Source organism: Lacerta agilis, chromosome 15 (genome assembly GCF_009819535.1).
Source record: "Lacerta agilis isolate rLacAgi1 chromosome 15, rLacAgi1.pri, whole genome shotgun sequence".
NCBI lineage: Eukaryota > Metazoa > Chordata > Lepidosauria > Squamata > Lacertidae > Lacerta > Lacerta agilis.
In genome coordinates, this window is record NC_046326.1 from 12,091,386 (window position 1) to 12,118,017 (window position 26,632).

General features: G+C 39.5%; 1 protein-coding gene across 3 annotated transcripts in view; it reads right to left on the minus strand.

Annotated features, from left to right (window-relative positions):
* Positions 1 to 2,999: 2,999 nt before the first annotated feature.
* Positions 3,000 to 26,632, minus strand: part of CDON (cell adhesion associated, oncogene regulated) — a 57,035-nt gene continuing 33,402 nt past the window's right edge. For 2 of the 3 annotated variants that reach the window (XM_033171835.1, XM_033171836.1), the window contains exons 12-20: positions 24,453 to 24,659; positions 23,768 to 23,949; positions 21,910 to 22,015; positions 16,028 to 16,150; positions 14,917 to 15,144; positions 12,699 to 12,985; positions 9,454 to 9,533; positions 3,824 to 4,077; positions 3,000 to 3,305 (exon numbers count right to left, since the gene is read on the minus strand). In XM_033171835.1, coding sequence (XP_033027726.1) covers positions 3,142 to 3,305; positions 3,824 to 4,077; positions 9,454 to 9,533; positions 12,699 to 12,985; positions 14,917 to 15,144; positions 16,028 to 16,150; positions 21,910 to 22,015; positions 23,768 to 23,949; positions 24,453 to 24,659 — 1,631 coding nt within the window. In that variant the 3' untranslated portion in view covers positions 3,000 to 3,141. The remainder of the gene's footprint in view (positions 3,306 to 3,823; positions 4,078 to 9,453; positions 9,534 to 12,698; positions 12,986 to 14,916; positions 15,145 to 16,027; positions 16,151 to 21,909; positions 22,016 to 23,767; positions 23,950 to 24,452; positions 24,660 to 26,632) is intronic. The other variant, XM_033171837.1, reaches the window with a different exon arrangement.

Consider the following 26,632-nt stretch of genomic DNA (forward strand, 5'->3'; position numbering starts at 1 on the left):
TGTGGCAATAATATATTCTGATCATGCATTTTGTATATGAGAAATATTCAGGGAAAATGTGCTAAACACTAAAAGCGTGAGAATGAATGTGGAATTTAGACTTGTACTTGCTTATTTGGTTCCAAAGCTCTGTGAAGACATGAGGACTAGAAACATTGAGAAGCTGGCATTCTAAAGATTTTAAACAAGATGCTATAAATCTCATGAAAGTGCTTTGTGAGCCATTAAAAAGTCCCACAAATTTATTGTGCTTAATGAATTTGAAAAGGCAGTGACAGCTTAAGTGGATACCAAGTAGGAAGGCACATTATTATCCATCACTACATGTAAAAACAATATTTTCTTAGTTTCCTGACCAGAAGTCACTAGTCAGAATCTAATAGTGGGAACTGAATGAGCAGGTCAATCAGAGAAACTTGGCCACTTGTCTATGCTTTGCAAGGTTCATAATTACACACCTATGATTGAGGGAAAACTCACGATCCCCCTAAAATATAAAGGCAATATATAACTTTTATAAATAAAATACAATAACAAGGAAAAACACTTAAAACAGTGTCACACAATATAAATAAAGCAGTCCTTGATGAGATTCTACTACAACAGATTACAAACTCTTTCCCAACTTCCAAGTGTGACTTTCTCAGTTCCACATCGAAAGGCTCATGTTACTTGCCTGGACTCTTTTGAATTGAAGTGGCCTCGTATGACAAAGAAGGTGCCAGAATCCCTTAAATTCCCACATCAAAAGTACTCTGACATTCTTGCTTTTTGAAAAGGCATATATAATAATTGTCTCCAAACCAGCTGGGACTTTGCTTCCACCAGGTCACATTCATTTACTAGTTGTCACTCCCCCACTAAGGCTTTGGAAAGGTAATTTCTCGGAAGTCTTCAGCCATTAGTTTAGTTTGGAGATGAGCAGCAGAGATGTTCTGTAGGCCTAATTATGAATTGAATCAAGTCTTGTTCTAATTTCCTACAAAGAAAGGGGCCCTTGCATAGTAACCCAAATAAGCACTGCAAATTCTCATTAGGGAGCCTTATTTATAAAATTATATAATATACATCATATATTATATAAAATAATCACACACTATATACACACACAGCATTTGACAATTGCTGCAACAGATATAAAAATACAAAGCTTGTTTTTATCACACTCACACAAACACACACACAAAACACACAAATGTTGCTCAGTATGGTACATTGCACCCATGAGCACCTCTGCTCTTCTGTAAGGGGCTTGCAATTACTATTCAGCATATTTGCCCTTTCCTCTATTCCCCACCTCACCCCTTCTTCAAATGGGGTGTTTCTAGTTCCTGGATCTAGCTAGGAAAATGAATTCATATTGCTGCGGGGCAACTGCAAATATAAAGTAACGTGCCTCCAATTCGTGGAGCTGTTTTACAAGTGTAAGTTTGTTTTATTTGTGCTGGTTAAAACTGGAAGAAGGTGGAAATATGCAGCTAGCCTTGTGAAGTACACATTGTGCCCTCAGCTATTTTTGAATCACAGGCACCTTTCTTAAATATATAGGTTTTGTACAACTTGGCTGCAAGTCTGACACAACCATTGAACAGTGTTGGGTGCTGCAGGGCGAAGCAGCTATTTTGTACTCCAAAAGAAGTGAAACAAGGGTGTTAAACATTCTGCATCACCCCCAACCCTGATTGCCCTGCTTTTACACCCATTATCCAAGTTCCATGAAGATACACAGAATAAATTGGCAACCCTGGGAAGGTGTAAGGCAAAGGACTTGAGTCTGAAGCTGGTAACTAAACCAAATGAACAAAATGTTCTAGAGGCCTTACATTCTAAGCTTGATTGTGTGATGCTCCAGTGTATTTATAAAGCAGCCAAATCAGAACCCTTTTCTGACCAACTTCTGGCAAAGGGTGAGTTTGTACGACCTATTTCATAGAATGTGTTGCTAAACTTAACTACCAACAACTAGCACTTTTGTCCACAAACCTCCCTCAATATACTGCTCCATCTTGTGAAAGTGAATAGTTATAAAGGTTCTAACTGCGGATTAACCAGAACAACTATTCTCAACTTCGTCCATTCTGGCCATTTCCCTCCTGGTGTTTCCCTCTCTTAAGCTGTTTTTCTTAATGTGGACTGTGTATGAACTTATTTACCCTTAAAGCAAACCATAGAAACACACACATTTTTTTTGGGGGGGGGGGGGAGTAAGATAGGAGGGAGCCATTTCCAATCCAGAACAATTTTGATTGCTTTCCTAAATCACTGGCATCAAATTCTCCCCTTGCTTTTTTAAACCCAAGCATCCTACAAAGCCTTTCAAAAAAAACCTCACCTAACCCAAGTAGGAAAATGTGTCCTGTACATTCTCCTTGATGCACAGGACATATAACAGGAACGTCAGGAAACAAATCAAAACGCTTCAGAATGGCAACAAGGGGCGCCGGTGCAAAATACCCATGCTCAACTCTTCCACCCAGCAGTAAGGGTTACCTATGTGTCTGCCAACCATTAATTATTGCTCTGGAACAAGTATGGCAAGAACTTCACACCTCAACTACTACAGTCACTTAAATGAGCCTCTCTTCAGTCCTGCCATTTTCCAACAAGTTTTCGCTAGCACTGACTGAGAACCAGACTTCCATTGCAAGTTCCATGTTTTTCCACTTTAGGGTGTTTAGAGTTAGGTGGCAAGAATTCACTAATATGCTGTAACAATTTAAATTTACATAGCCAAAAGTTCATTCTGTTTTCATTTGCACTGAACCATCCTGTGGAGTTATATCACCAAATTGTAAATTATAAACCGAAGATCAACTTGGTACTTCTCCTAAATGTTTGCACTATAATGAAGCTGTATTTTTCCAATGTCCGTGGAAAACATTTTAGTATGTTTCCTGTAATGACAACATACCTTTTCAGGCAGTCACAATGGTGTCGTGCTGGGAGGGATGGGAAGGAATTTCTCAAGACATAAATAAAACGAAAAGGCAAAAGGCTTAAAAAAACCCACATACATTCATAGGACACTACACCAAAAAATAAATAGCATTTTTTATAATTAACATCCTGTTGTAAGTCTCTTTCAGCGATTCTGCTGTGCAGTTACTGGCTTTAAGTGGGAAGGGGAAGGAGGTCAGTTCCTTAAGTCTCTTGTACTTGGAGCTGTCGAAGACTCCCCAAACCGTCCAACGTAACGCCGTTTGAAATCCCTTCTGTCTTTTCATTACAGTCTTTTGAAAGAGACTGGAGAATAAGGGGGCTCCAGCTCAGCATGTGATTTGATGTTTCCAAATGTGCACTGTGATCTGCAAATTAAAAACGCAGCTATTGTCATCTAGTTGTCTATTAGCAACTTCAACAACCATCAAATTATCAAGAGGCTTCATACAAGCTCCAACAGGCTGGGAAACAAGACTACTATTTGATGAATCATCAACATTCCTCCCTCCCCCGCTGTCCTGAAGCTCTTCTATCCTAAGTAGCTAGTTTGATTAATCTTAGTTGCTGAAACACAAGATCACAGCCGAAGGTGGTCTTGGCAGAGATTTAAATAAATTAGCACAGTGTTTAAAACAATTTAGTCACCACAAATAATCCAAGGAGAGTACTGGATGAAATCCATTTTTCAAAAAGAGAAAAAGAAGCCCCCAGTTTAAGCACCACAGCACCAAATTCCATAACATGCACAGGGAACCACAAGAAGCTTAAGTATTTAATCTCAGTCTGAGTTTGGTTTCTGAGCTAAATTGCTCTGATTATAAATAAAAAGCAACTGCCTCGGAGGCAGTTATATATTTCCACAATTTCCAAAATGCTGGCATACCTTCTATACAATCGGTACTGAGTGGATTCACATTTTCTTGGTCACAAGAGTCCCGAGGAGATGGGGGATCCACTTTCTCCTTGCCGTCTTCCTCTGCCTCAACATTGCATCCGGGGGTTGTGGACGCTAAGCACATCGCAACCATCATATGATTCAATGGTTTCATTTCTAAACTGTCCTGCTGATAAGGTGCTACGATGGGCATCACAGCTGCAGGGTTGCTTCCAAAAGTGCCACTGGTTTTAGTGAAGCACCTAGAAAAATTCAAACACATTCATGGAAAACGGCTCACTAGAAAGCATACTGTAAATCACTTTGTGGTGCACATTATAGAAAGTAATTCATAAATGAAATAAACCATGTTTCATTACCCAGTTGAACAAAATAGAGGGTTATTTTTTTATAAAAAAGACAGCTCCCACTAAGTGCTCTCTTACACATTTTTAAATGGGGTATTATTTTTTTAAATATAAGAAAAAGAACTTCAATATCAATTTGCTCTTTCAATTGGTAACTTGGCCTCTGTTAAAGTGCTGCTGATAGAGTGATTACATTCAATATTGGATTCTTCAGCATTGTAAGCTTAGAAAGTGAGTACATGCTTTCTAAGCCTTCCCAGAAAGAAACTTTGATAATTCTCTCTCATTCTGGATTGTGAAAGACTAGTCAAGCAGGGAAGGAAGTCAATTCCTTATAGCGGAATCTACTTAGCCTTTGAACAACAAAAAAGGCATCTTACAGCTAAAATCCTTTGTAGACATGCCCAGAGCTAATCCAAAGTGTTGGGAAACTGCCAGTGCTATAAATGTTTGCAGCTGGAGGACCAGCTTCTAAGGACACTGAGGTGGTTATCAACTCGCTTTTTCAACATTCATGATAAATGCTAACAAGTACTTACTATATTATTTGCAACTAAACAAATGAGAAACCACAGCACACCCATATCTATTTAGGACAGGCATATGAACTGAAAATCTGGGACACTGCACTTCATCCTCTCACATATATACATGTTTACAGTGATTTAAATTAAACCTTTTCTTGTTACAGGGTTTATTATGAGAACTTGAAATAAAACATAGAAAGTATTCTTCCACCAAGCAGAGGAACTACTGGCAAATACATTCTTTGAATTCATTCACTTTTCATTGATTATGGTTTGCTTGCTCTCCATAATTATCTCCTAGGAAGAAGATGATTAACATGAAGCTCTGTCTTAAATTATTCCTTGGCAACCACACCACTTATTCACAATGGCTGTCAAAATACATCCTAAAGCTACATAATATTTAGCTTTACAGACGGAAAGCTTATTATGTGGAACTTTCTTTAGCCACAAAAGCAGAATCATAATTAGAAATGCTTTGTTATTTATACAGTGCCAATGAAGTACTTTGCACTTTACAGAAGCAACCAAAAAGTCCCCCTGCCCCAAGTAGCTCACAATCTAAATTCCGTCATGATGAGAGACAACAGAGCTAGAAGGCTAAGGGGGTTGAATGTGAACAAATGGAAATACACAGAGACTGTGTTTTGGTTTTTGATCAGGATTAAGAAGTTAGGGCACAGGATTCACAGAAGAGGTGGATTCAGAGGAGGAATGTAAATGGAGAGAGATAAGATTCATTTCACAAATGGAACACTCATATGGACAGATACAACACAAGCTGCAAGATTCTTATTTGCAGGATATTTAAAAGGTGTCTCAAGTTAACGAGCCATCCTCTTAATTTTTTAAAAAACTTTCAGGCTCACTTAACCTTGTGCATAGTGGAAGAGTGTCTAGACAATGTAGCACAGTGCAGCACATATATTTCTGTGCCGTGTGAGAACCTATGCACTTGAACAAATGGATATTCAAGACCTTAGCAGGAGTGCTATTGCCCTTTCTCCATATCCATATTTTCTGACAAGACAAGGAACTGAGCTGCTGCTTGCACAAGCTGTCAGCCAGGGTCGGTCTATGTCTTCCAGCACTGCTGGATTATTCCACGAATGAAAGTTCCTGTGGCATAACTTTCCCACAACTATTTCACAATCCCCCAGGAAGGTCGTAGCCCACAACTTGAGACCTTGAGAGTTACCCCAAATATACATTTGCATCTCCTACATTTACCAACTAGAGGATTATTTATTCCATTTTATACGCCATTAGGATGCTTAAGCGCTGTCATTTTCAGCTAAGACACAGCACAACTCTACCAAGTTAAAAAAACCCTGATGCTGCAATTACACAATTTACATACAGAGGTCACTTTATCCCTCTTTACGTCTGAGCTTTAAAAGCCAGCCAGAACAGGGAAGGTTATGTCTGTCGTAGAATGAGGCAGTAAAATGGACTTCATCACATCAGACTACAGGGGGAAAGATGTTTTTGAATGCTCGGCTAAAATCCCTCCTCATTAGCAGCTAAGGGTTCTATTCCTGGCAAGGCTTTAAAACCAATATGGGGATCATATAACAATGATACCTATAGTCTCAAGTCTCTGTGTTCTTCAGAGGCCATGCTCCGCATCTCACTGCCATCATAGGTCCAACAGGATATTGCATACTTGGCTGCAGTGTCTAGACTCTGGAACTTTCTTTGGGAGAGTCAACTGGCCCCTTCTTTAATGCCATTTATGTGAATTGAAAAGACTTTGTTCTGCCACATTTTTAGCTTGACTTGAGTAATTCAAACCTGTTGCTGTATATGTTTAACAGTTCTATTATTGGTAAGTTGTTATGTTTTGATTTACAGTTGTGAGATGCCTTGCGGGTTAGGAGTTTTTATAAATTCTGCCGTATGTGTAAACCTAACCTAAAAATACTTCTGGAAGGTATCCAGGCTGAGACTTCAATGGAAATCTAGAAGGCAGTTCCACATCTGTAAGGCAACAACTAAGAACCTCTGTTTAGGAAGCCTTTGCTCTTGCAATAGTATAGTCAAAGTGCTGGATTCCAAATGTATACTTAAATGCACATATCAAAACAACTTGAGCAATTGGATTCTTCCCATATCCTATTGCAAGAATCACAGAGATTCCCAAAAAGAATCACAAATGCAGACAGCAGAGGCAAATGCTGATGTGCACACTGTGGTCTAACCATAATCGTGAAATTCACTCTCCTTGTGTAAAAATCCGACTTTTGATAGTCAGCATAGATCTACTACTACATTTTTGTCTGATTCTGTTTGAAAAGATAGTACATTTGCTTTAAAATTTGCAGCGCAGAATGGCTTGAATGCTGGGGGCTAACTTTTTCTTTTTTAAAAAACTTATTTGCTTTGTACATCTAAAGTAACCAACAACTAAATATTGACTGACTCAAAACACAGGCAACTATTAAGTAGAGATTGTGCAATCCTGGGATCATAGTTACATCAGTCTTTGATTAGAGAAGACTGGGATGACTGCACCACATTCAATACTAAGAAAAACTGACACCACAGAACTGCTACACAGTTCTACGGTACAATCATCTATTTTAGAAGCTGTGCTTACTTAAGTTGACAGCAAAGGAATTAAGAATGGCTCCTGACTAAGCCATTTAATTTCCGCTTGTTTTACACTGAAGGGCAAGAAACTGGCTATATTCTGGAATGAACAAACTTAAAAATGTTTGCATGAGGGCTTTCCCCTTACTCCACAAGCCACTAAGCTCAAAATATACAGCCGACACAAGGAGTGCTTTTTATCATCTGTAAAAGAGAACTATTACCCCAGGTGTATTTAAAACAGTCTGACCAGGAAAACATTAGCAATGATCCACAAATATTGAGTTTGTTCGATCTAAGGGCCCAGAAGGGTCAGCTGTGTGCAAAGTAAGACCAAATTAACCCTGGTAATCAACCTGGGCATTCCACGTGTCCCCTGCAGACAGACAGTGGTTTCTCGCTGACTACTGTGTGCAATGTTTGCTAACGGAAAGTTGCAAAAACCAAGGGTAAGACTAAAGAGATGTTGACTGAACCTCCCCACACACTGTGACTTATCACTCCTGCCACCATGGACTCCAAAGAGTCACTCTTGAAATATGATAGTCTCACTAGAGCAGCCGCTGGTGCACCTAAGGGAGTTGCAGTTGAAATGGGAAAACCAAAGAATTCAGGTGCATGTGCGGAGATGTTTGGCAGCATACATGGCACTCTGATTCGCCAACTAGTTATTGTTGTGGTCATTTAAGAAACTGGGTGGGGTGGGGTGGCACCTTTTACAAAAGAGTAAAGTGGAAACATCTAACAATGATAATATTATATCCAATATAACCTCTGCTTGGATTATATTTATTACTAGTTCTATCCAATCACCCAGTTTCTCTTGATGTGCACATGCAGTTAGCTTCTTTCAGAATAATGAAATTGTCTGTAGCAGCATGAAACTTTCAGCCTAAAAATGACGAGCTTGTAGCAGCTGTTTTTTTCTGTCATTGTGCTTCCTAAGAGCATTTTTCTGTGTCAATGGATGGCCTTTGTGGCAACTGGATACTATACATGTGAAGATGGAACTGTTTTCAGGACTCCAAAAGCAGCCAAATGTATCCAGTGCTAAGCAGTGAGCCACACCCAACCTTGTGGCTGGTTCTTGGGACAGCTTCTTTCTCCTGTTGACTCTTATAAACGTTATGTGAAATGACATATGTGCATCTGTGGAAAGTGGAGATTCTCTTGCTGGATGCTACATTTTTATGTACTGTGTGTGGTGTTTAGCCTGCCATTGATCTGAAGTCTCAGGAGAAGGGTTCACAGATACCTCACAGCAAGATGCAGATCCTGTATTTGAGATACTCAGCTCATTACCTATCTCCATGCCCCACCCTCACTACAAGGTTAAGAGGTCAGTTAAAACACCTTCCATACTACTAAACTGTCAATCCAGTACTCCCATTTGCAAGTGGAACATACAAATTGAGCAGATAATCCGCTTTCTTGTGTTTGTTCTGTATTGCTGTACAGAGCTTGGGGGCTTTTGGCTTATTTGGGGGCCTCTTCATAGTAATAATTCAATATAAAAGGAAGAAAATAGAGTGCACCTGCTAGTCTATCATATACCAATGCAATATCATAGAGGGAACAAGCTACTCAAAGATTTTCCTGTTGGGGAAAGACTGGAAGGTGCTGGTAGATGGGGAAGATAAAAGAGAATGGATGGCAAAAGAACTATGCCTCTTGGAAGCTTAGCTTACAAACTAAACGACGAGGATCCAGAGAGAAGCTCCTCTGGGTGGTGATATTCATCCCTTGTTTGGGATGTTTGAGACACCCATGTTGAAAGCACAGTGATATAATAACCACAATAAACCTAGAAGATTAGCAAGCTCACTCATTCATTTGCAATGGCAAGGTAACGGAACACAGATTAGATGATTTTTATCCTGAGGCAGCATCACCAGCTGCTATGGTACCTGTTTCTGAAGTCAAAGTGTTCGAGAAATCCCAGGAAGCTGCTGTTAAAGTGCCAACATCTTAGGGCGCACATTTCCATAAAACGTAACAGATATTATAAATAAATCTTGCATAGTCTTTATGTGAAGATCAGGGATAAAAAGCAACCTCCACTTGAAAGCCCCTAAAATACATAGGTGTAGTAAGCAACTGGAGCAGACTCAATCCCGAAGCTCACTTTATTCTCTCTTCCCTGGTTTACTACCTGTTATTGTTCCGACAGTTCCGGCAGTTCGCACACTCTGAAGGGTCTGTTTGAGGCATAGCTGTGTATACACCACCACCCTAGATAAATTGGGGGTTTGGGGTGGGGAGAGAATAACAAATCAGAATAAATTCAAGCCCTTAAGCATGCCATCTGTTACAATTAACAACAACAACAGATTCTATTCTAATTTGTAATGAAGTTTGGCATTCATCAAAAAGACAGGGCACACAGTATTGCAAAATTTGTTTTGCAAAGCCTAAGTTTCAGCATGTGTGCTACAGCAAAAACTAATAGCTGTAGCTTGCCCATATATGTTGTAATTTCCTTGGCTCTATTTTCAGCCTGTAGTGCCCAACTCAAATTTGATAAAACTGAAAATGCTTCAGAGATGAGAAATGAAAGTAATTTCATTTCCACTACAGACTTTTGTCTGCTTGTGGAGACAAGATATACATGTGGCTAGTATGATGAATACATCTGACTGATTTTCTTGGAATTAATCTGATTAGATCAGCTTGCTTCACCAAACTCGGTTTTGAAATGTTCTTCATTTTCACAGATGCAATAATTCACCAGGCAAGAGTGATTTGGGGTTTGGGGGTGAAAGGGATTTTGAATTGTTGGTTTTGGCTGCATAATCCTTTATAAATAAAAATGCTAAGATTAACACATACCTCACTGCTGAATGCAAGGGAGATGCAAGTTTGAGGAATATTTGAAAATGGGGCAGTACAGGTTGCAATTAAAATCTGTATTTAACTACTCAAGTCAAGACTGTGAAAGAAGACCATTTTACATCCAAGACTGAAACTTTACTGAACAAATCTTTCTGTCCAATATTTGACTATGAAGACATCCAAAGCAAAACTGCTCCTATACACTGGTTCTAAGTTGCCACATTTGCTCAACGCAATAAATTTGCTCACCAATAAATCATGGGAACCATAGTTCTGTGTGTGGGTCAGAGGGCTTTAAAAGAATGTACTATATAGCCACACAAAATTCCAATTTCATACTCCAATCTAGCCCTGGTGTGTTGTTTCAAGATGAAGAGGACAAATTAGAATATTATAGGCAGATTCTCACTTTGATATTATGGATGGGGCAAGTACAACAGACACATGGCTCTCATTAAGTTGAAGAGACTCTCTCTCTCTAAATGTCAGTATGCAGCTCTTTGAAATACACAAAACCAGTGAATAAGAAAAGAAAAGGCCTTTGGTTTGGATTATTTTATAGGGATGCATGCTAAACTACAGATTTCATATTTAGTTTAAAAGGTACTATTTTTATTCAGAATGTAAAAGTCAAAGTGAGAATCAGGCCTTAGACAAGCATCTAAAAGAAAACTTGCTAACACCTGTTTTAGGTTTGTGTCCCTGGAATACCCCTATATAGACAATAGACAATTGTTCTGTTTAGGTTCACATAGACTGGGTATATCAATCACTTACAGGATGCTTATAGAATCATGTTTTGATACTTGTAAAAATCAGTGTTTGGGTTGGCTTTTAAAAAGAATGAGAACTTATGAGTTTAAGAGTGCTGCAAAAAGAAATAAGATAAGGCAAGGTTATCTGAAGTGGTAACTCTTGCTTGAGCAGCAATCTGTTTCTCCCTAAAATGAAGCACTTGTGTTCAGTTACCAAAAACAAACACTAGTCCTATATTCCCCACCACCCTTAGCAGTATACTTACTCAAAAAAATTGAACACATTCTTTGTTTCCCCATAAAATATTCAAATAGTTTTGAGCAGGACCAGTGTTAAAAAAGAAATTAGCTATTTAGATAATTCCTTGGGGAAACAAATTAAACAAATGAATATTTTTTTCATAATACAGGGGCCTAATCACAATCATTCTTAATAATATCAACCAAGTCTCAAACATTCAGAATGCAGACAGACTTATGGTGTGTCAGAGCAGGACTAGGAGGAGGTTTTTTTTTATTTATTAACCTGAAGTTTTGGCACACTGTAATGTAATAAAGAGCATTGCTTAAAAGTTAAACCTGAAATGGGGCTATAGTAACAGCCTGGTCATGAAGCTAAAGGTTCTGGCACAATTAATGGAAGAATGTGAGAAGACTCCAATAAGATCACAAAAATCTCAAAGCAATGTAAATGAGTGGAAGGGTATCCAATGTGTAACTGCCATTGTTAATTATGGTGCTGGAGGAGACTCTTGAGAGTCCCGTGGACTGCAAGAAGATCAAACCTATCCATTCTGAAGGAAATCAGCCCTGATGCTGGGAAAGATTGAGGGCACAAGGAGAAGGGGACGACAGAAGACAAGATGGTTGGACGGTGTTCTCGAGGCTACCAACATGAGTCTGACCAAACTGCGGGAGGCAGTGAAAGACAGGCGTGCTCTGGTCCATGGGGTCATGAAGCGTCGGACATGACTGAATGACTGAACAACAACAAGAACTAAACTGAGAATGCCTGAGGAATAATTCCACCCAAGCACCTTTATCAAAGTTAGGCTGACAGCCTTCAAGAACAAAAAAACAACACAAAGCAGAATAGTAAATGGGAAACTACACTTACGCAAGTTACCTCTATCTATCTGTATGCTAGTTCACATATAAAAATTCACCATTGATGACATGCACATATATAATATAAAAATAGATCACTAAGGACACAACCTTCTTCAACCAAGTCAAACACAAAACTTTTCAATGGTGTTTGTTCACCCCATCAGGTTCACACATATATGCATAACCTCTTTATTCTGAAAAACTTGGCAGAGTCACAAGAAACTATGAGAATTGAAAGACAGCATATTTGCTATGCTTGATCTTTTAGCCAACCTTTTCAAGCCTCTCTGTAATCACCAGGTTAGCAAAACATTAATATTGGGTGTTAAAAATGCTGCTTAAAAATGAAGATTCTAATCCCTAACAGTGCAGTAAAAGCTCATGGGTTATGTAAAAAAAGGGATTGGATGGGGATAGTTTACAAACAAATCCATATATTCAGATTCAAAATATAAAATTAACTGAGATGTATGGAGATGTCATATGAAATACATGTGCAGTTCTCTTGTAGGGGTCTGAAATATTTAATTTCAATATAACATACTTCTGTGAGGCAATTCCAGCAAGTTAAGCTTCAAAAAGCATGCCATGTTACGGAATTTTCAACATATTTGTTAGGTGCGGAATGCTTTCCATTTCCTAAGATTTCATTTCGTATTATGTTCAAGCAACAGACCTAAAACATCTAGGGATTACTTACATTTCCGAGGTGGTGGGTATGTTCATATTCCATGTGTGCTCTGGACAGGGAGTTAGTGTGCCTTGGATAAACAACAGTTCCTCCATTTACAGCACCGTTCATGATTCCATTCGTTCCATTAGGAACCTTGTGATGGAGGTGAAGGCAACCATTATTATGGTTTCCATTACTGATAAAGTTTCCATGTATGCTGCCATTGATACGACTTGTGCCTGGTAATGTCGTGTACTCAACCATTTGCCCATTGATATCAGCACGTTGGTAAAGGTAACCAGGAGGGTCATACTCTGCAATAGTGAGGATTGAGAGAAAATGCTTAACACTTCAACTCTTAAACATTTTTTTTCCTGAAAAGGTTAGAGATGAAAACGTTTTATAGCTGGCTGTTCATAGTAGAGTTTACACCCCTAGCACTACAATGCCTTAAGCCCTTTACAAATTATAAAACATGTTACAATCTGATTAACAGAGTTCAGATAGCAGATTACCACCACTGATAATTGGGAAGCGGTTGGTGCTGTGGTCTAAACTACTAAGCCTAGGGCTTGCCAATCAGAAGGTCGCCGATTCGAATCCCTGCAACAGGGTGAACTCCTGTTGCTCGGTCCCTGCTCCTGCCAACCTAGCAGTTCAAAAGCACGTCAAAGTGCAAGTAGAAAAATAGGTACCATTCTGGCGGGAAGGTAAACAGCTTTTCCGTGCCCTGCTCTGGTTAGCCAGAAGCAGCTTAGTCATGCTGGCCACATGACTGTACACCAGCTCCCTTGGCCAGTAAAGCTGTACGCCAGCTCCCTCGGCCAGTAAATTGAGATGAGCGCTGTAGCCCCAGAGTCGTCCGTGACTGGACCTAACAGTCAGGGGTCCCTTTACCTTTACCACTGATCATTATGGGGCTAACACAGATTACATGTTTTGCTTATTTACCACTGTTTGGGGAATCTGACAGCTTTTGTGGCATAAAGACACTTATTTTATTGCAGTAGCACTATTCTTAACAATGCAATATAGATTGGTCTGTCAGATCTAGTTATAAGAGCCAAGTAAAATTGCTATTATTATTATTATTATATTTATTTATATCTCACATTTTCCCCAGACCAAGACACAATTGCTATACCTCATGAACATTTAGAATACAAAAAAATGTAGGAACAGAAAGCATCTCCCTTTCCCAGCAGAAGATTTCAAAGACGACTGTAACTATATATGTTGCCCATTAACTATATCTACCAATATCCTTTGAAAGTGAAAATATAAAGTTCTCCTAGAATACATTTCTATTGCTAATGTGAGAGAACTGCCATCGGGCAGTGGGAGGGGGGCTGAGGCTCTGCCAGAGTACAGAGAGCCCTGACGCCTCCTGGACAGCAATACTTCTTCCAGCAAGGGAAGCAGCAACGCCTCTAGTGGGGAGGAATGGGAAATGGGCAGCCGGGTGGGGCTTGGAGACGCTGTGGAGAGCCCTGGCGCCTCTTCTCGTCTGGCTGACCAGAAGGGAGGTATGCCATTTCCGTCGCCCCACTTGCACAGAGGGGTGAAATGCAAAGAGAGGAGGGGGAGACTCGGGGTTCCGAAATTCTTATGTTGGGGACATAGCCGGAAGGGGCCATTCCCGGATTCTGCGAGTGACTGAGATGGTCATGAACTTGTTTGCTCTGCACTGTAAATAGTTTGCGCAATAAATCTGATAAAAGACATGCCGGAGTTTCTGCCTCGTTACTCGTGAGTAACACAAGGACCTTACAGCTAAGTTGGAGTGGAAAGTGAAGGCACAGAGTTAGGCTTTAATCCAGGGGTCAGCAACCTTTTTCAGCCGTAGGCCGGTCCACCGCCCCTCAAATCACATGGTGGGCCAGACTATATTTTGAAGGGGGGGAAATGAACAAATTCCTATGCCCCACAAATAACCCAGAGATGCATTTTAAATAAAAGCACACATTCTACTCATGTAAAAACACGCTGGTTCCCAGACCGTCCACAGGCCGGATTGAGAAGGCGTTTGGGCTGCATCCGGCCTATGGGCCTTAGGTTGCCTACCCCTGCTCTAATCTCTATGTTTCATAAGAAGAATAAAGCACTTTTTTCAAATTTGTTCCCCTCCGTTATTCAGTGGTGATCATAACAGCAACTGAAATTCACAGTAAATGTTACTTGGCAGCAATATTGTTTCATTAGGTTGGTCCAGCAGAGGACATGAAGAATATTAGAATTAACCTACTCTGCATGGCAATTTGCTGGCGATTCTTCCACAAGCACATAGCAATGAAGGCTATCAGAATAAGCACCATCACTCCAAGGACACAGCCCACAATCAGGTATAACATGTCACTGCTTCGGACGGGACCATTTGGTTGACCAGCATTACTCCCAACTCCACGATCAGGAGAATTTGGTGGGGTGCTAAGGTCCTTCACTGGATATTCTGATGCTCCAGGTGTGCGCTTCACTAATATGGAGGGAGGGGAGTAGAAGATAAAACACACATTTAAAATAGCAAGTCTACAGAAGTGTTATTAATTCTATAAGTCAATCAAGAGCTGCAACTACTGCAATCCAAAATGGCATAAAATATGATGGTGGAACATTTTTGATCATAAGTTACTTGATAATATATATTTGTTTTGGAATTTGTTTACCCTCAAGTCCTCACGTGTCACTGCTTTAGCTTCTTTCATACTTTCACACATAGGAATCATGAAAATTACCAGAATGTAAAGGGCATGTAAAGTAATTGACAAAAAAAAAAAGATAATGGGCCCATTTTTGTTGTCAAATACCAATGCTTATGGATGGCTTGAAATGAACACATACCAATATATATTCGGGGATAGGTGTGTGTAAAATTGATTAAAGATCCTTCTTCTACCCCTACTAGTATATCAAAATTTTATATTTTAAAACTGATCATAGTTTCAAACACAGTTTGCTTTAAAAGAAATAAATTATTTATTGAACAACAGGGTATTGGGTAGCTGATGATAAATCCTACGCGTCTTTCTGAACCCAGAAACTGAAGCCATTGTTTTGTTTACAGCAATAACAAGCAAGAGCATTAGCTTGAGATAAAGTTATGCGCTAGATGAGAAGCTCTCTCAAGCACTGAGGTTTGGTTTTGATGGTAGCATGTGATTTCTAAAAGCCCATATTGGATTATAGTGTGCTGAATGGAATATTTATTTTCATGAAGTCAATAAACTAACTAAAACATCTGAAACATTGTGAAAAACATTTGAAAAGAAATGAATTATTACATAAGTATGAATATTAGGGAACAGCAAATATATGGCTATTAGTTTAGTGACAGAAGAAAAATAACAGCTCCTTCTCACCTTTGGTCTCACAGATCATCACATTGCTGTAGTCACTTTCACCTCCTTCATTGTAGCACTGCATTTTAATATCATAAGATGTTTCAGGTTGCAGGTGACTTATCAAGTGCCACTGCTTTGTGCCTAGAAAGAAAGAAAAACATATAGACAGGTGTTCTCTTTGCTTGACATTAATCATGTAGTATGTTTGTTTCACAATTTGGAAAATATAAACTGAGCTAAAGGGACGCGGGTGGCGCTGTGGGTTAAACCAACGTGCCACTTGGGCTGGCCGATCAAAAGGTCGGCGGTTCAAATCCGCACGACAGGGTGAGCTCCCGTTGTTTGGTCCCAGCTCCTGCCAACCAAGCAGTTCAAAAGCAAGCAGTGCAAGTAGATAAATAGGTACTGCTCCAGTGGGAAGGTAAATGGTGTTTCAGTGAGCTGTTCTGGTTTTGACAGAAGCAGCTTAGTCATGCTGGCCACATGACCAACAAAAACTGTCTGCGGAAGTGAACAAATGCTGGCTCCTTCAGCCTGTGAGATGAGTGCTGCTACCCCAGAGTTGTTCACGACTGGACTTAATTGTCAGCGGTCTCTTTACCTTTAAACTGAGCTAAAAATTGTATTGTCCTTACAATTTGAGGACAACAGGTAAAAAATAAATGGCACATTGCAATCATGAGCTAAGGTAGCAGGCCAAAATCAGTCTTAACATACACAAATAAGCATACAAGAAGAATGTAATTTACTACTAATAAAATGTCTACAACCTTCCTGAACATGTTTGTCTCAAAGATGGAATGTAGCATCTATTTAACATAAATCCCTAAGGGCAAAGTCTGAATCAAACATGTAAATAAAAGCGCAATAAGAAATATCTGGCAGAAAGTGGTTGTTTTAAACTTTGGAATTTGACCAATACATAGCAGTATGCCACTGCCTTTGCATGCACAGCTATGGATCACAACATGCTATGATCATAGAATGTCTTTCTTAAAGAGATTCATCTAAGCCTCATTTTTTATGATCTTCCACCATGCAATTAAGATCTGACTTTTTTTTAAAGCATGCAATAGGAGCCTGGTAGAAAGAGACACTGTACTTTTGACTGTAGGTCTTGCTGTTGATACAACTAATCACAATATGATACAAGGAGTAACATGAACCACCACCTTTGTTATAGCTTAAGCAAGACTAACACCATCTTGTTGCAGGCTGACACCATAATTATGTATTCTCATTGTAATCATGCTGAAATGCAAGCTTAAAAGAGGAACAGAGAAAAAGCAAACCATAAGAGGGTGTGTAAAGGGAAGTTTTAGGAACATGCTAGGCCATGACATTTAAATGGAATAAACAGAAAAAATGCCTAGCTAGCTAAAATGTGGAAGCATCTGTCTATGCAGTTAAGGTGGCACTATCACACACAAGATTGTATTATTGGGTGTCTTGCATGTCTAACCTATATGTATAAAAACTGTATGCAAACAGAGATAAGGGTTCAGCCTCTGATCACTTTTCTGATAGCTTTCTGTTATCTTTCCTGCTCAAGTAAGAAATTAAATTTGCTTTTAGAGAATTATTGGGTGTCACTTGTCATTTTGATAGTGAGTAAAGGACTCAGCTGTGCAACAGATCTTAGGTGGGGTTTTCCCACAACACTTTCCACCATGCTATTAAGAATTCATTTTTAAAAAAATAAAGCATGGGATAGGAGCCCGGTAGAAAGAGAAACTGTACTTTTGTTTGTAGGTCTTCTGTTGATACAACAAATCATATGATAAAAGGAGTAACATTTTGCTAGCCACCTTAGAGTACATGTGTCTTTTTAAAGGCAGAAAAGTGAAGAGATCACAAAAGACTTGAAGCCACTCAATTCTATACTTAAGTCTAAGAACATACTCCAGAGAACCTGAGGAAAGCGTAAGTAGTTTACTAACAGCATGACTAGCACAAGCTGCAGACAATTTTTATGTACTATGAAAATATATGAAGTAAGAAGGCCTTTGATATTCAGCATTGGAAATTCTAATCCAAACAAGTTCATTTAAGAGAATGATTGTACTGTGTCTGGCTGAAAGTCAATTTTTTCATTTAGACACCACCTGGTGTTTTCTGCGTACTCATAAATCACTTTCAGTCTGTATGCTCACCCTTATGACAAGTTTTAATAAAGAGGAACCCAGTATATTATAATTAAGATGGTTTAGATACGTCTAATGCTTCTTAAATGTTGACATCATGGTCTATTTCTGCTGAAACTACTTCCACCTAGAACACAGACAGATCTATAAGCTACAACCCTCACAGGGAAGAATAGTATCAAGATGCTACTGTATTTCAACAGCACCCAAGGAGGGGTGCTATTTACACAATAACCCAATGCTCTTCTTTGCTCCACTTAGAAAGGTGGAAGTAAAGCAGGATCGCTTCAGTTGGTGCTTCCCTTGATCACCACATACAGTCCGACAAAGGTGAGAATGGGGCTTTAAGTGCACAGATGCTTTGGCACCACCTGAAACATTGATCTATCATGGATCTCAACTGCATGGAAGGCTCCAGACATATACATGCGCAGACACCTAATTCTCACCTTTGCTTCAATGCAAAGAGCTTGAGTCAGCCAGTGTAATTCTGCTTCCCCTCAAAATCACACTCCAGGTGTAAATCACATGCATATACAGCTACAGTCCCTACTGAAAGACTGAACCGACAAGAGAACAGCACTGTTGTACAATACAGCCTGCCAATATCTGAAAGTCTGTGTGTTTAACTGCTTTGCTGAAGAGCCTTAGAGGTGGCTGTTTCAAACAAATCTTAGTTCATTTATGTTTGCAGCTTATATCCTCAAAAATGAATGCAGGCTGAAGCAGCAGAATAGCTTTCCCCCAGGAACTCAGTTTTCCAAATCTATCTAAGCTCCATCTTCTCATTATACCTCAAGCATCCTTTTAGTAATTACATCAGGCTTTAGATTTTCCCTTCAAACGTTTACTAGAACTGGAATCAGTACAAATATTTTAACTCTGTTCCCATATATTGAAGCAAGAAAAATGTAAGCAACTGCTATCTGAATGCACTTGAGTTTTTGACACTATCTCCATGAACCAAGTATGGAATGCAAAATTTCAGCATAGGAGACAACAGCAGGTTTGGTGGTGCTTTTGCTGAACAAGCAGAAAGACAGAAAACTACTGACTATGTAATGAATAACCAAATGCAAACATCAGGAACTTTAAAAATAAAATCAAGCTAGCATGTGGCAACATATACAGAAAAGGCATCAAAGTTTTGAGACAATCTCAGAAAGACAAGACTGATCATGAAATGAAACCTTGGGCTACAATGAAGTCACAACCATTGCAAAAGCTTTACTATTGAGTGTTTGGAACTGAAAATCCTGTGTCGAAATTTACTTATGAAAGTTACAAGAAAGAGAAAGAAAAATACAATGCAGCTGCAGTGATCCAAAAGGCATGCACAAGAGATTCCTCTCTCTATATTTTCCCACATAACTGAGGCTAATTTGAATATTTAAATCAGTAAGTAGTTGTGGCTATATAATGTAGTAAAGAACTGGATATGGAACAACTGATTGGTTCAAAATTGGGAAAGGAGTACGACAAGGCTGTATATTGTCTCCCTGCTTATTTAACTTATATGCAGAATACATCATGCGAAAGGCTGGACTGGATGAATCCCCAACCGGAATTAAGATTGCCGGAAAAAATATCAACAACCTCAGATATGCTGATGATACTACCTTGATGGCAGAAAGTGAGGAAGAATTGAAGAACCTTTTAATGAGGGTGAAAGAAGAGAGCGCAAAATATGGTCTGAAGCTCAACATCAAAAAAACTAAGATCATGGCCACTGGTCCCATCACCTCCTGGCAAATAGAAGGGGAAGAAATGGAGGCAGTGAGAGATTTCACTTTCTTGGGTTCCATGATCACTGCAGATGGTGACAGCAGTCACGAAATCAGAAGACGCCTGCTTCTTGGGAGAAAAGCAATGACAAACCTAGACAGCATCTTAAAAAGCAAAGACATCACCTTGCCGACAAAAGTCCGTATAGTTAAAGCTATGGTTTTCCCAGTAGTAATGTACGGAAGTGAGAGCTGGACCATAAAGAAGGCTGATCGCCGTAGAATTGATGCTTTTGAATTATGGTGCTGGAGGAGACTCTTGAGAGTCCCGTGGACTGCAAGAAGATCAAACCTATCCATTCTCAAAGAAATCAGCCCTGAGTACTCACTAGAAGGACAGATCCTGAAGTTGAGGCTCCAGTACTTTGGCCACCTCATGAGAAGAGAAGAATCCCTAGAAAAGACCCTGATGTTGGGAAAGATGGAGGGCACAAGGAGAAGGGGACGACAGAGGGTGAGATGGTTGGACAGTGTTCTTGAAGCTACTAACATGAGTTTGGCCAAACTGCGAGAGGCAGTGAAGGATAGGCGTGCCTGGCGTACTCTGGTCCATGGGGTCACGAAGAGTCGGACACGACTGAACGACTGAACAACAACAACAATGTAGTAAAGAAGAGTTTGATGTATAACATTTCCACCACTGTGCAAATTTCTGTTCAAGCTTTGGCACAGCAGAGCAGCTGCTAGTGGTTTCAGGCTTCCACTAAGATTTCAGAATGCATAAACCTGAAAATCAGGAACAAGCAAATTTCACAGCATAGTGGAGCTCACTTAAACATTTATAAACACAGATTCTGTGTACCAGAAAGGCTACAAGTGAAACACTGAACTTCTTCCAAGGTAATAGCTTAACCTCTCAGTTAACTATACTCATTACACAGGCGTTTAGCAGCCCTGTAGCACTGTAGAGCAATATTAATATAGTAATAGATTCAAGCATGGCAACTTGTGGCAGCCATAGCCATTCTATGCAATTGTGAGAACAGGTTTAATCTTACATAAAATAATTTTTAAGAGCTCATAGATGCACTAACAGGTGTTATCAGAGGAATTCTGTAGTTGTCAGTGCTCAACCAAATGCCTGTTCCTGCGTTAATGAATGTAATTTGGTTTATATACTTTCCCACTGTACAGCTCATAAAATTAAGACCTACAAATGGACCAAAATCCTTCCAATAAAATCAGCTGCTTATATATTAGTGTTATGAAAATAAATCTAAAAAGCCAGTTCTTTTTCCAGCTTCAAGCACATGTTAAGAGATTTAACACTTGAATTGAATAAAGGAACAATTGCAGTATAGAAAATTTTGCAGCTTATCTCAAATTTGTAACCTAAAAGTTAACAACAAGGCATCTTTATTGTAATGGGTCACTGAATTTAAAAAGTGAAGGATCATTCATTCACATGAATAGCTTCCACACAATCCTGTTAGACCAAAAAGAGATTTATAGATCATGTGCGAAATTTATTATGAGAACTAATGCTCCACAAATATAGTCCCTCTGCAATTTCTGTGACAAGGGTTCAAGATCTGGCAGATAGTGACACAGGGAGGAAGAGATGTTTGTTACAAATAACTATTAAACATTACTTTGGTGTGGCTGCAACAGAAGCAAATGCAATTCTGGAGTGTACTAGTGAAAGTTCCTCTAGCAGAGAAGCTACTGACCACCTGGTACAAGACACTGAATGAAAACATGTTTATTCTAGTGCCTCAACTCTAGTTCACAGGAATCAGAAAGGGTTCTCAACCCCACCCCCACCGTTACACTTTGGCTTTCTTAAATATTACAAAGAGCACAGTCCCTTAGTCTATAGTAGAGAGTTGTCTATTTCTGTGATGTCTTTTTTGTGATATCTTTGTTATGTTTGCTTTACATTAGAACAGCATTTGGGTTGATGCTCTGGAGGGGGAATAAGAAGAACTGTAATTGGAGCAATTCCTTGCATAATCAGAGTAATGTATCTTACCTTCCACAACATCCCTCTTGTAATCACTATCATTGTCACTATCTGTTGGCCGGTAATAAATATAAAATCCTTGGATGGGTGTGTTGTTGTTGCTTGAAGTGGTATACTAGAAAAGAAATATTAAAACAACTGAAATTCCAGAACTACAGTAAACAAGGGATATATTTTCCTGGGGCGGAGGCTGAAAGACAATGTTAATGTAATGTGGGAAGAGACAACGGAAATAAAGTGGACTTTAAAACAGTGAGAAGTATTCTAGAATACAGTTCTAGAATTTTAGCTAAAGCTATACTCTCATTATTGTTTAAAGGTTTAAAATCTGGAACCATTCCATTCTGGGTTCAGACCAAATTAGCTTTGGTCACCTTGAGGGATGAACTTTATCAGGAGAAGGGCAAGAGTAATGTGACCCTGTTGCCTTTACACAACCCTTTGATATTTTCAGCTATATGGTATCCGCCTAAATTGACTCCTTGACTTGGGTGTGGGATGCACTGTTCTACCTGTGGAGTCAAATTCAGTGTGTGGCACTGGGTAACTGTTCCTCAGGCCCCTAACAGTTGCATCTGGTATTTAACATCTATGCATGAAGCTGTTGGGAGAGGTCATTAGGCTATTTGGCACACTGCGTCCTCAGTATGCTGATGATACTGTGCTCCATTTCTCTGTAATATCTGAATCAAGTGTAACTGTTTAGGTCCCGGATCAGTGCCTGGATGCAGTAGTGGGCTGGATGAGGATCAATAAACTAAAGCTGAGGCCCTGTGGGTAAGTGGCTCCTGGTTCTGGGAAATAGGAGAGTTGCATGTTTGGGGTGGGGCTGCATTTGTCTGAAGGAATAGGTATCTATTCTGGGGTATACCTGGATCTATCATTGTCACTGGCGACTCAAGTAGGCTCCATGGCTATGAATGCCTTTTTATAGCTCTGGCTGGTATGTCAGCTATGACTGTTCTTAGAAAGACACAGCCTAAGCCAGTGACCCATGCCTTGGAAATTTTGAGATTGCAGTAATATAATGTATTCAATGTGGGGCTGCTCTGATGACTGTTTCGGAAGTTGCAGCTGGTATACAATGTGGTAACTTGGTTGCTCAGTGGAGCACCATACTGTGGGCATGTAACATCCCACTAGAAGAAACTGCACTGGCTTTCAATTTGCTATTAAACAAAGTTTAAGGGTCTACTGCAATTTATAAAACCTTATAACAACTTGGAGCCGGGTTACACAAAGGAATGCTTCTTCCCATATAGACCTGTCCATGCAATGAGATCAGAAGATGAGCTTCCTATGCATCCTTCCAGCCTCCAGACCACTAGGAAAAGGGCTGTTGTGACGGTAGCACCCACTATGTGGAACAGCCTCCCTACAGAGCTACTATCTATATTATGTTTTGATGCAAGTTTTTAAGATTACAGGTAGGTAGCCGTGTTGGTCTGCCACAGTCAAAACAAAATAAAAAATAAAAAAATCCTTCCAGTAGCACCTTAGAGACCAACTAAGTTTGTTCTTGGTATGAGTTTTCGTGTGCATGCACACTTCTTCAGATACTTTTTAAGAGTACCTGTTTTTAAGAGTACATGTTCACCAAGGCATTTTCCTGAGTGCAATACTGGTTGCTAATACTGACTTCACATACTCAGCATTTATACTGTGCATTTCATGTGCTCACTGCTTTTCATATACAACTTTTGGTTCCCAAAAGGTCAGTTTAGTATAATCCACTGATTTGTTCCTGTACAGAACAGACATTTGATCTAACGCAAGATGCAAGCAAAATCATTTTTTTCATGCTGCACATATCTTTCCTGCAACATAAAGCATTCCTCCCAGAGAATGACAATAAACTGATACTTACAGTCCACTTTAACATGATCTGAGTGTCGCTGACCGCCTCAGTGTAAGCAATGTGAGGTCCTGTGACGGGTCGGTTGGAAAACCGATTGGTAAAGCCAGCTACCTGATAAGGCCGAGAGGCAGAACTTCGTGGGCTCTCCCCGTAGTTATTAATAGCAATCACACGAAACTTATATGCAGCTCCTTTCATATGGCAAAAAAGAGAGAACTGAACATTAGATGATAAGATAAAACCCAGCATTCTAGAAACATAGAACAGAAAGATCCAAATGGCCCTTGTTGTAAGGTTATCCTATACTACTTTTCTCACTTATTATGTTGGACATCCCTTTCTGATAGAAAGATCCAATCTAGCCAAATACTGGATGAGATTTTATTTCCCACCAGGAAAGATATGGCAAGATGTGAGCACATGCCTGCTCTCTATACCAAGTTAGGAAAGTAAAAGCTGGTCAGTGACTTATTCTCATGCTTATTATGAAAATGCTGTTCAGATGCTTGACTAAAAAGAAGTTTGTGATAGCTAAGACACAAGGACTGATAATTTCCCTGAATCTTATACAGCATTGGTGGCATTAAAAGCAGCATCTTATAGTTTAACAGGATTTTAACTTGGCTACAGCGCAAATGCAGAAACGCATCATACTGATTGTGATCTCTCTTGAACAAAAAATGCATTTTAATACCTGGATCCAAACTGCCAACTTCCACTGAAAGTTTGGAAGGGGAGATGTTATCAGCTGCAACCAGCCACTCACTGTTCCTGTTCATGCGTTTATATTCTACTTTAAAGGCAGTGATGGGTGATCCACCATTTGCACGTGGGATCCAAGTGACATAAACAGAAGTCTCTGATGCTGTGGAAATAGTAGGTCGATCTGGTGCCTCAGGTACTGAAATAGGAAATTGAGAAGGCTTGATAAAGATTTAGAATAGTTAGAAGCACTTGATTTCTATACCTAGAATTTATTTAATAATGTGTTTCAGTTAAGTGAGAAAGAACATACTCAAATGTGCATTAGTCTTAAGCCCCGTAAAATCCTTTTTTAAATGCAAACATGGAAGATCATTTCAATTTTAAAATATGGAGATAATTAAAGCTTCTTAGGGGGGAAAATAGCTAATTTGGCAATGTAGTCTATTGTATATAGCCTACGTTATGCAAGAACAATGTATTATGTCAGCACACACCAGTCCTGAAGTATTAGCACATCATCAGAAACCAAGAGAATTGCATAGCTTAATTCACAACCACAGAAACAGAAAGGGTGATCTGCTGTGTCACTACTACTTGGTACCAAACTGAAATGAACGTATTGCACAGAAACCTAACCATTTGCAGAACAGAAAGCCTACAATCAAAACTGAAATTCCTAGATACAGTAACTATAAGAATAAAGCTTTCATAAGTATCAATAAGCTTTAAGACCTCTTAAAAACAGGTTAGCCAGCATTCAAAACCATGCAGATTATATTAATACTTACTGAACTCACTTGAAGTTAGACAGCAGTGGGAACAGAAAGAATGGAGAGAGGTGGTGTTAGTAAGTGTGATTATAACCATTCTGGCAGAAATATCCTTCAGTCTTTACTTTATTGGTTCATACACTTAAACTACATAGAGTACAGAATAGAGAAATGGGATATAATTTGGAAGCGGAAGATACATAGTTTAACCAAGAAAAGGTTATGTGGTTAAGGCTATTTTCCAGCTTGTCATCTTCTACCACATAGGACAGACAACACATGCAAGCACCGACACTTGACTGTTGTTTCACATCAATTTAAGTATGAAACGTTAAAATATTCTGTAAAATTTAGCAACTTGACAAAAGTGGTGGAACATACATTGGACTCATGTTTTAGGAAATGAGTAGGACATCTCTCACTAATTATAAATTCCATTATACCATCTCAACATGCAACCCCAAGACCATCACAAATAATACATTTTGATTATACACTGGAATCCTCTTCATTACACAACAAATCATATAGGAAATCAGGAGGGTAAATAAATCATATGAGTGAGTAGTCCTACTTTCTGGAAGGTTTGGATGCACCAGAGAGTTCCCCCTAGGAATCAAGTTCCTGAATCAAGTAGGATTAGGCTCCCCACACCTCAGCTGATGCACAGAGAGTTCATTCTTGGACAAACTCTGATGAATCGGGGGGACCACTGTCAATCGTCTGATGACATAATGTGTATACTCTGTCAAAGTTGGCCCACAAGGTGGGGGTCAACTAATTGGCAGATTAAATATTGCTTTCCAGCTGTAGGATTCAGTCACATCTCTTATCTGCCTGGCACCTCACATCACATATGATGTCAGGTTTGGGGCACATGGATGTGATTTGGCGAAGCTCCACAGACCAGAGGTTCTCTACCCCAATCTAGTCCACTGCAATCTACTCTGACTGGAAGCACTCTCCCAAAAGCAGAGGTCTTACCCAGCACTGCTACCTAAGACCTTTAACTGGTTGTAGAAGCTGGCTTATACCACGTCAGACTATTGCACATCTAGCCCAGTACTGCCCACACTGAGCAGTGACAATTTTCCAGGTTCTCAGTTTTTCATAATGTGCTACCAGATTTTTGTTTTAACTGAAGATGCCAGGGATTGAATTTGGATCCTCTTCATGCAAAGCATGCATTCTGCAATGAGCTATGGGGCCTTCCCAATTCCACAAACAGTTTAGCGCTCAGTCGGTGTTCTTTTAAGTTGCTGTACCGTCATTCAACCAGAAGAGTCACAAATTGAACACTTACACATAAATGACCTGAAAATCAGATGAACAGCCAGAGAACATTCAGGAGGGTTTCTACACACACACACACACACACACACACACACACCAAACCATA